The sequence below is a fragment of the Bos taurus genome, chromosome 3 (genome assembly GCF_002263795.3).
Source record: "Bos taurus isolate L1 Dominette 01449 registration number 42190680 breed Hereford chromosome 3, ARS-UCD2.0, whole genome shotgun sequence".
Taxonomy (NCBI): domain Eukaryota; kingdom Metazoa; phylum Chordata; class Mammalia; order Artiodactyla; family Bovidae; genus Bos; species Bos taurus.
The window spans coordinates 91,478,080-91,488,876 of record NC_037330.1 but is presented as its reverse complement, the minus strand read 5'-3'; the positions used below and the strand labels follow the sequence as shown (position 1 = coordinate 91,488,876).

At 51.4% G+C, this 10,797-nt stretch overlaps 1 protein-coding gene across 1 annotated transcript in view; it reads left to right on the top strand.

Annotated features, from left to right (window-relative positions):
- Positions 1-3,488: 3,488 nt before the first annotated feature.
- Positions 3,489-10,797, top strand: part of LEXM (lymphocyte expansion molecule) — a 32,402-nt gene continuing 25,093 nt past the window's right edge. The window contains exons 1-4 of the mRNA XM_024990131.2: positions 3,489-4,083; positions 6,207-6,294; positions 6,748-6,912; positions 7,102-7,224. Of these exons, the coding sequence (XP_024845899.2) occupies positions 3,773-4,083; positions 6,207-6,294; positions 6,748-6,912; positions 7,102-7,224 (687 nt within the window). The 5' untranslated portion in view covers positions 3,489-3,772. The remainder of the gene's footprint in view (positions 4,084-6,206; positions 6,295-6,747; positions 6,913-7,101; positions 7,225-10,797) is intronic.

Here is a 10,797-nt window from a genome sequence, read left to right as displayed (position 1 = left end):
TTCCCTCATCTGTGACATGAAGGTGATATTCCCTCCCCCAAGACCAGGGTAGATATCTGGGTAAACTTTGTAAATGTCACTCTGGATAGCTACCAGCTCCCACTCATTCTGCACTCTGGGTTTTCTTGCTCTTGCCAGTGTTCCCCCAGGCCTGGCATTAGCCCCTGTCCTCTAATAGAAGGGCTATGCTCCCTGCCTCAAAGCTGCTAGTCCTCCAGGACTTGGATTTTTCAGGTCTGAACTTCTGAGTTCCTCCTACCCTTCATTTCTTCTGGGGCTGGGCTCCTAAGACCCTGTTACTTTATCTTCATGAAAAAAACTGATCAGCATTTTCAGAAGGGGAAATAGAGCCAATTTGTAAACTTGGAAAAAAATATTTGACTTGAGCAATAAAATGGCAAATTAAAACATCATTCTGGAGATATTTTTCACCCATAATTTAAAATGTGAAATTTAATGATCTTAATGAAAAGTTGTTACTATAAATTGCTGGTGATCATGAGGTGAAACGTGGGCTCCTGCTCTGCTTGGGAAGATCAGAGATGGATTCCTGGGGTGTTTGACTTTTTCCCCCTCTTTTCATTGTCATAAAATTACCATTTTAACCATTACATAAAATTTACCATTTTAACCATTTTTAACTGTACAGTCAGTAGCACTAAGTATAGTCACATTGTGCAACCATCACTACCATCCACCTCCAGAACTTTTTCATCTTCCCAAACTGAAACTTTGATTCCATTAAACAACTCCCTATACCCGCTTCCTCAGCCTAGCAACCATCATTCTAGTTTCTATGAATTTGACTACTTTATAGTAGTCAAACTGACATAACTCAGGGTTCATCCATGTTGTAACTGCGTCAAAATTACCTTCCTTTTTAAGGCTGAATCATATTCCTTTGTATGTATATATTATATTTTGTTTATCCACTTGTCCATCAATGGCTATTTGGTGGTTTCCACATTTTAGCTCTTGGGAATAATGTTGCTATGATCATGGGTGCACACATATCTTTTTGAGTCCCTGCTTTCACTTCTTTTGGGTATATGCCCAGAAGTGAAATTGCTGGGTCGTATGGTAATTCTATGTTTATTTTTCAGAAAAGCTGCTATACATTTTTTCCCCCATGGAGCTTCACCATTTTATATTCTCACCAACAATGCACACAGGTTTCAATTTCTCTATATCCTCACCAACATTCGTACTTTGTCTCTGTTTTTTCTTGTTTGTTTTATAATGGCCATTCTAATCGGTGGCTTTGGCATTGGATCTGACTCTGAGAAGATGAATAGGAGGTGAATGGGAAGGGTAGTTTGCTGGTGCATTTCAGCAGCAGCAAAGGCACATGAAAAGGCTAGAGCTTTGCCAGGGCCAGGTATGCCTAGGGACAGAGCATGGGAAAGAGACAGCAGCGGATGAGGACTGAAGGCAGCAGCCACAGCCCCGTCTCAGAGGCCTGAATCCTCTGGCTCAGAAGCTTGACTCACTTTGTTGACATAACTTATGGCACCGGAGGATGGGTTAGAAACTCTAGCACACTTTACTTATAAGCTTTGTATCTACTGTGTGATGCTCACTAGATGTGACCAGGACAAGTTACTCTCTCTGGCTGATCCTCAGTTTCCTCTTCTGTTCCATATGGGTTGGAGAGGATTGCGATTGTACCTACAAGAGAGAGTTAATTGCTGTGATCAGGAAAGTGCTGTGATGGGGATGCTTTGGGCTGACTGGAGCCAGCTGCCTTGCTGCACCGCTGACTCACCCTGGCCTGCTCTGGCCTGCCTGGCAGCCAGAACTCCCAGCCCAATGGACCTTGGCTTATATCCTGTGGCTTCTCCTCCATGAGTCCCAGAGCCAAGGTGCTTAGGCTGGGAGAGAAAGAAAGTAACCCCAGGAAGGCTGGGCCCAAGAACACCTGAGCAGCCCTGGGTCTGGTTGCAGGGCCTCCCCAGCTCATAGAATGTGGTAGTGGACACAGCCACTTGTCACTCATTCCTCAAAACAGCTCCTCCAGAATGTTGCAGTCACATGTCACAGACAAGGAAATTGAAGCCAGGGTAACTCGTCCGAGGCCACCAGTTAGGAAGCAGCAGGGCTAGGATTTGAAAGCGATTCTCTGAGGATTTATGCATTTCTGGGAAGTTGGATTAGATTCATTTATTTGTTCACTAGTCATTCAAAAAATATTTGCTAAGCACATTCTCTGTGCCACATACTGCACCAGCAGTGAAGGACACACAGTCTCTGCCCCGGGCCTTCTGTAAGGTCCCTTTCCAAGGGCTAGGAATGACCTCTTATTATGCTTCTGCTATGGAGCGTACCTAAATGGCTCATTTAATCTTTATAGCAGTCTGGAGACACAGAGATTACTGGCTTTATTTTAAAGGTAAGAAAGGTGAGAAGTGGAAGAGGAAGTGACTTGCTCAAGACTGCACGTTGGGAAGGGGCAAAGTCAATGCTTGGATGACGTGGGGTGGCTGTCCTGTGTGTGTTCCTGAGTACTGATGCCTCCGACCTTCAGCTCAGCAGGGCAGCACGGATGCTCCAAGTGCTGTGGTCATGTGCCCGCCCAGCTTGGGGCCTGTGAGTCCAGCTCATGGATTAAATGCTATATTGGGATGGCAAAAGGGTGTTGGGTGGGGCCTGGAAGGAGACCCACTGATCTGGTAACCCACTTCCACCACAGACTGGATGCAGGACCCCTAGGAAAGTTCTGTTTCTGGTTTCAGTCTTGTTTTCATCAAATGGTATATGACTCTTTGCCCTGCCTCAGCCTAAAACCCTTGGGAGGATCAAAGGCGATCACAGGAGATGATATTAGACAGTCTGTAGCATGACCCCAGGCCCTGGTGGAAGGTAAGGGAGGTTGACAGGAGAGAGCTGATCATGCCTTAGGGGGGGCATATAACCTCAGTTCTTTTCTTTACCAAGCAAGATATACACACTCTTTAATGTTGAGTTTGAAATTCTTCTCCTCCAGGAAGAAATTCTTCTCCTCCTCCTCCTTCCCCAACCTACCCACCACCTGCAGTCTGGGTCAGAGACCTCCCTATCTTCTGGACCTGATCACACTGTGCAGTCACTGTTTCCCTCCACTAGACTGTCTGAGAAGGGGCCACATCTGGGTCCCAGACACCGTGCACATTGTCTGGCCAGAGTGGGTGTCATGGTGGGGGTAGGGTGGGTAATGGGGAGGAACAGAGTCCTGACCCCATCCCTGAAACACCTCCCCCACCACCGATTTCATTCCTACCTTCCACGCTCTGGCTCCCTTTGCCTGTTCCCTCTTTCTCCTTCTCCTCACAGAGTGGAGAAGGAATGGGAGGCCCTTTGCCTAAGTCAAGACCTCCCCTGTGGGTCTCACTGGTCCCAACAGCATAAGGTGAACATTAAGAGGCCTTTGCTCTCCATCAGGCCCGGTGCAGGGTACTGGCATAAAGCAGGAAATCAGAATCAGTTCCTCGATTTATGGGGCTTCCCTGATGGCTCAGATGGTAAAGCGTTTGCCTGCAACGCGGGAGACCAGGGTTCCATCCCTGGGTCGGGAAGATTCCCCTGGAGAAGGAAATGGTAACCCACTCCAGTATTCTTGCCTGGGAAATTCCATGGACGGAGAAGCCTGGTAGGCTACAGTTGATGGGGTCGCAAAGAGTCGGCTGAGCGACTTCACTTTATTTCCTCAACAAATGACTCTAAAACTCTACCAAATGGCATCCATATTAACCACCATGAGGGGCCATTAAATCTGCCGGGCTCGCCTGGAGGAAGGATGTCTGGCAAGGCAGCAGTGAAAATGTGCAGAGCCCAGTGGAAAAGTCGGGAACCTCGCGGGCGTGCCTGCCGGGGCGCTGCGCGGGCAAAGACGCAACACACACAGCACACGGGTTCTGGCGGATCACAAATCACAAGGCCTGGGTTGCCGTGGCAGCGGTGGCTGCAGTCGGCGGCCAGCTCGCGAGGCTGGCGCCGCGGAGGAGTCCCACGGCCCGAGTCCTGCGAGGACTTCGCCGCGAGGGGGCAGGCTAGCATCATGGCCACAAAGTGGTTCACCGGCGCGCCCTTCGGGGTGCAGAGCCACAGGTGGGGTGGGGTCGGAGGGGAGGGGGGAGCGGGAAAGAGGGCCTGTGACTGGAGGGCCTATGAAAGAGGGCTGGAGCCTGGGGACAGGGAGCGAAAAGTGGGGAGGGCTGGCAGTCAGGGGTGGGCCGGCGGGACTTCATATCCGCCTCCAGGCTCTGCGTTTCCCTGCCCAGAGTCCTTTAATTATCCTATTAAGTTGTTTAAAATCATTTCTGAAGGACCTACTATGTGCTGCTCAGAGAGACCAAGTGGCCTGGCCCATAGTAGGTCACTCAGCCCAAAAATCGTGTGTAGAATTTCAGCCCAGGTGTCTTTCTTCATTCATATGTATGATATGTATGTTGGGTATCAGTTCCGTTCAGTTCAGTGGCTCAGTCATGTCCGACTCTTTGCGACTCCATGGACTGCGGCCCACCAGGCTTCCCTGTCCATCAACAACTCCTGGAGCTTACTCAAACTCATGTCCACGGAGTCACTGATGCCATCCAACCATCTCATCCTCTGTTGTCTCCTTCTCCTCCTGCCTTCAGTCTTCCCCAGCATCAGGGTCTTTTCCAATGAGTCAGTTCTTCACATCAGGTGGCCAAAGTATTGGAGTTTCAGCTTCAGTATCAGTCCTTCCAATGAATATTCAGGACTGATTTCCTTTAGGATGGACTGGTTGGATCTCCTTGCAGTCCAAGGGACTCTCAAGAGTCTTCTCCAACACCACAGTTTAAAAGCATCAATTCTTTGGTGCTCAGCTTTTTTTATAGTCCAACGCTCACATCCATACATGACCACTGGAAAAACCATAGCTTTGACTAGATGGACCTCTGTTGGCAAAGTAATATCTCTGCTTATTAATATGCTGTCTAGGTTGGTCATAACTTTTCTTACAAGGAGCAAGCGTCTTTTAATTTCATGGCTGCAATCACCATCTGCAGTGATTTTGGAGCACCAAAAAATAAATAAATAAATAAAGTCAGCCACTGTTTCCAATGTTTCCCCATCTATTTGCCATGAAGTGATGGGACTGGATGCCATAATCTTAGTTTTCTGAATGTTGAGCTTTAAGACAACTTTTTCACTCTCCTCTTTCACTTTCATCAAGAGGCTCTTTAGTTCTTCTTCACTTTCTGCCATAAGGGTGGTGTCATCTGCATATCTGAGGTTATTGATATTTCTCCTGGCAGTCTTGATTCCAGCTTGTGCTTCTTCCAGCCCAGCATTTCTCATGATGTACTCTGCATATAAGTTAAATAAGCAGGGTGACAGTATACAGCCTTGATGTACTCCTTTCCCTATTTGGAACCAGTCTGTTGTTCCATGTCCAGTTCTAACTGTTGCTTCTTGACCTGCATACAGATTTCTCAGGAGAATCTTGGTATATATATATATATATATCTTAGGTATACCATATATATATATGCACTGTGCTGTGCTTAGTGGCTCAGTGGTGTCCAGTTCTTTGAGACCTCATGAACAGTAGCCTGCCCAGGCTTCTCTGTCCAGGGGATTTCCCAGGAAAGAATGCTGGAGTGGGTTGCCATTTTCTTTTCCAGTGGATATTCCTGACCCAGGGATGGAACATGCATCTCCTGCGTTAGCAGGTGGATTCTTCACTACTGCAGCTATTGGGAAGCCCCATCTATATCTATGTTTATATCTATATCTCTATATAAATGTCACCTACTATGTGCCAGGGTCAGTTCTAGCATCTGGGAATGAAACAACAAAACAGCAAAACCCTTGCTCATGAGCTTGCCTTCTTATGGGAGAGGTGGCTGGAATGGATAATAAGCAAAAAGAAAGAAAAATATATAAAGTACTAGATAGTGATAAGGGCTATGGAAAAACAGACAGTGGGGAGGACGAGCTGGTAGGTGCTGGAGCGGGGGTAGGGTTGCACTAAGAAGGTGACTTTTGAGTGAAGGTCCTCAGCAGGGGGTAGGTGACCAGACTAGGGTGGAGTCTAGGGAGAGGGAACAGAAGTACAAAGGCCTCGAGGAGGCAGCAGCCCTGTTCATCTCATCTTTCATGGGCCAGCTCCAAAGTCACCTCCCCTGGGACACCAACTCCCTTGCCCCCTAGTCTTCCCTCATCAGGGCTGGGAGCCTTTCACTGGGTGTCTGTCCTCCCAGGTTTGATGTCTCTGCTGTTTATCCCAACCAGAAGAAGCTAAGCACCTTCACGGAAGCTCCGTACTCCAGGGTTTACTCTGTGGACGTGGTAAGTTTGCCCAGCTTCCTGACTCTCCCACGTGGTCTGGGCACTGTCCCTCTGAGTCCCCCACCATGGCAGATGAGCTCAGCTGTGAAAGGGGCATGTCTCACACCCCTCGGTGCCTCAGCCCACAGCTCAGGGCTTGGCTCAGAGCTGGGCTTTCAAGGTGTTTGATAAACACAAGACTGTAATGAAAAGAGTGTGGGTTGGAACCACAGAGACAGTGGTTTCCACTGGCAGCTCTTGCACAGACTGGCCACGGGCCCTCTCTGAAGTGCAAGGGGGCTATCGACAGAGGATGTCAGGGTCACACCTTGAGTGCCAGGCTGGGGGCTGCAGGAGGGGCCCCACAGGCATTGCCTGTCCATTCTCAGGTCAGGGTGACAGCATGGCAAGGACTTGCTCTGCGGATGGACTGGTGGGTGCGCCTGGCCCCGCTCTGACTCCATTCTGGCTCAGTCCCACATAGGACCTGGGACCTATGGCTTTAAGGAGACCTGCTTCAGCAACGAGAAACTGAAGAAAGAGGTGGGCACAGGCTGGGCCAAGGCCCAGGAAGCCACCCGGCTGACCCAGCTGCCCCACTTCCAGTACCAGGCCATCATGAAAGAGAAGCGGCAGCAGGTGAGGCCCCTGGGGCCCCATCCCGCCCGTCCCGGGCACCGGGTCCTCCCGTGCAGCCCTAGGGTGGCCTGCAGTGTCCTTCCATGCCCAGGTAGAGTTCCTCCTTTAAGGAACACACCATCCCCTGGGCTCCTGCCCACATAGACACGGGTGTAAAGTTCTTACCTCTTCTCTGTTCTCCTGGGGCAGAAGGAAAAGCTGGGGCCTGGCTCGTACAACTTCAAAGACTTCCTAGAAGAGCTGCAGTCAAAACCAGGCAGCACTCGTGGGCTGCTCAGCTCTGGGGAGATTCGCTTCCGAGGACTCATTGGGGTAGGTGTTCTCATATGTGGAGTGGGAGCCCTCCCACTGTCTCCTCTGGAGCATGCACCTGGCTGGGGCTGGAAGCACACTTTCACCTATGGTCTCCTTGCCAGGCTTGGCTAGGCTCTCCTCTGAGACCCCATAGCCCCTCTGCTTCCAGCGCCACCTCTTTGAGCCCACTGGCTGTTGTAGGGTCCTATTGTCTCCCCCACCAGACCAGAAGCTCTCTGATGGCAAGAAAGGGTCTGGTTCATCTTTGAGTCACCAACACAAAGCCAGGCACATAGTAGGCGCGCAGCAAACTCATCCATCTCTATAGCCATCTATCCAGCAAATAATGATGGAGCGCCCTCTAGTGCCACATACTGTTCTAGGCCCTGGGGTTCCAGCAGTGACAATGACAAGGTCCCTGCCCCCATGGAGCTCTGGTCCTAGTGGTAGTAACAACAGTACAAAGAAGCAAATCACATATAATCTGAGCCATGAGGGAAAATGAGACAGGGAGAGATACAAGTGATGGAGGTGCCATTTATAGGGTAGGTCTTCCCTGACTACCCTATAAATGGCACCTGGCACCCCACTCCAATACTCTTGCCTGGAAAATCCCATAGACGGAGGAGCCTGGAAGGCTGCAGTCCATGGGGTTGTGAAGAGTCGGACACGACTGGGCGACTTCACTTTCACGCAATGGAGAAGGAAATGGCAACCCACTCCAGTGTTCTTGCCTGGAGAATCCCAGGCACGGGGGAGCCTGGTGAGCTGCCGTCTATGGGGTCACACAGAGTCGGACACGACTGAAGCGACTTAGCAGCAGCAGCAGCAGCAGCAGGGAAGACCTCTGGAAGGAGGTGGCATTTGAGCCAAATCTGTGTAGGTGCTCAATGGAGACTCATGGAATCTGTGAGTCAGGGTGGAGGAGGCGAGAGCAGAGGGGTGAGGACCCAGACATGAGGACCTTTGACAAGGTGGAGGCCCCAGGTTTGATTCCAGGTGCTGCTGGAGGACAGTGGAGAAGGGTTTGATGTTGGGGGGGTGGTTGGAGGCATTCAGATAGGAGGTGATGGTGGTGAGAGGTGGGGGTGGCAGGAGGGCTGCATGGTGTCGTGTGGGTAGGGATGGCCATCTCATGGGGGGAGGACACTGAGTGGGCACTGCCTCTATAAGGCAGCAAGGGCAGAGATGGGGTCACACCCACACTGCCAGCACTGCCCCCCTCCCCGGCCCCCATGCTGTGCTGGACACCCCATCCTCCTCCCTCCTCAGTGTGCCATGAGCTCTCAACACGGGGGCTTTGCTCCTGCTCTTCCCCTACCAGCAATGCTGTTCCTCCTCCCGCAGCCCCTTCACCTAAGGGCTCCCTCCACCCCCCTCAGCTCTCAGCTCCAAGGTCTGACCTGACCCTGTGAGATGCCACCCTGTCCCAGGAGCCCCGACTGTGGCTGTGTTTAGTGTGTCTTTCTCCCAGAGCACAGCAGCCCCCAAGGGTGGACACATCTGCCCGGTTGATTCGTTGCAGAATTCCCTGGTCCTGGCAGCACCTGGCACATAGTAGGCACGAGGTAGGTCTTTGTGTACTAAGGGCACACCTGCCTGCTAAGTACCCATTCTCTGAAACACTCTTGATTTTTTTTTTTATAACCACTCCAGACCAGTCCTTGGAGGCTCAGAGAAGATAAATGTCTTGCCCCAGTGGGCCAAGCAGGCAAGGAGGGGGGATGTCCAACCACAAAGGCAGGGCCTTTCCTCCACACCTCTTCACCGTGAAAACTCCTATGGAGCCTGGAGATTATTCGTTGCCCCGTTCAGGGGATGTACACATGCATCCTCAGGTGCAGAAGCTGTAACTGCCCTGTAGGAGAGGGGCTGTCTGGAGGCATTGAAAAATGAGTCACTACCTTCAAATCTACAGCAATAATAGCTGACACTAACACAGCACTCGACACATGCCAGGCACCGTTCTAGCACCTGAGTATACTAATTAATGTAGTCCTCACAACAACCTATGAAGCAGGCACTATCATCTCCACTTTACAGACAGAAAATGAGCACAGAGAGGTTAAGTGACTGCCCTCAGTCACAGAGCTACTCAGTGGCAGAGGCAGGATTGAATCCAAGGTCTCCACGTATAACCACTGCACTTGATTCACTTGCGTTGTCCCTTGACGATATGTGGAGGACAAGGTCTGATGTCAGAGCCCAGCCCTGTTGAAGGCAGAGGATTTGGGGGAATGGATCAGATGCTGGCTGTTTCCTCCTGGTCCTCAACACTGGGGCTTCTGGGAGGGCTGGCTGAGCAGGTGAAGGTCCCATGGCCTGTCCCTCCCTTCCGGCTGTCTCTCCTCCCCTCTGGTCCCCATATCTGCTGCTGCGGTAACTCACTAGGCCCTGCGGGATTTCTCTGACCTGCCCTCCTGGGCTCAGGGCCAGACAGCGAGTTTCAAGGAGGGGGCACTGAGCAGGGGGAGCTCACATCCAAGGCCTGCTTTTCTCACTGTCATCTTGCTGTGAGTCCTGGACTGGCCTCCTCTGGCCTCTGGTCCCTGCAGTCATACCCCCACTGCTGGTGGGACAGGCCTACAGATGCCACCTGTGCAGGCTGCTGACTTCCCCGTGGGGGCCTCCCCAGTGCCAAGGTCAAAGCTCTGGGTGCCTGCTTGAGGGCCTGTGAATCCTTCCCCAGAGAGGGTGGGGCTGATGAGCCACACCCTGCAAAGTCAACACCTCTGCTGGCCTGGGATCTGCCTCCATCCCCCTCCTAGTACGCTCTGCATTCCCTGGGCTGTGGGGACACCAGGATTCCCAGCTTTGGAGTCCCTTCATCAGTTTCTCTCCTCGGCTCCTCTTTCCCAGGCCCCACCCTCCCACCACCCTCTTCTTTTTTTTCCCTCCCTTGAGACAGCATCATGCTGCTGCTAAGTCACTTCAGTCGTGTCCAACTCTGTGCGACCCCATAGACGGCAGCCCACCAGGCTCCCCCGTCCCTGGGACTCTCCAGGCAAGAACACTGGAGTGGGCTGCCACTTCCTTCTCCAATGCATGAAGGTGAAAAGTGAAAGTGAAGTCGCTCAGTCGTGTCCGACTCTTAGCGACCCCATGGACTGTGTAGCCCACCAGGCTCCTCCATCCATGGGATTTTCCAGGCAAGAGTACTGGAGTGGGGTGCCATTGCCTTCTCCGACAGCATCATACTTGTTTTTTATTTATTTATTTTTGCTGTGCACCTTCTTAAGCACCGCTCCCCCCCATACCTCAGAATCAAGTCTGGACACCCTGCTTGGCTTTCAGGGCCATCCCACTCTCTTCTAGCGTACCTCTCCCATTCTCTCAAAGGCGCTCTTCCTGCCCCCTCTACCTGGGGGACCTGTCCCTCCCCGTTCATCTTCTGGGATCCTTCTTCTTCACGGTCCAGCTGAAAAAAATTACAAGTGACAATTTCTCCATTCCCACACACCTCTCCCCCCCAGAATTAATCACTCCTGCTTAGGTTCCCAAAGGCCTGAAACAACATTCTAGCTAAAATCAGGGGCGTTTACACCAGCCCACATGTGTTACTGCACCTCTGATCCTGAAGGGTCGAAGGGA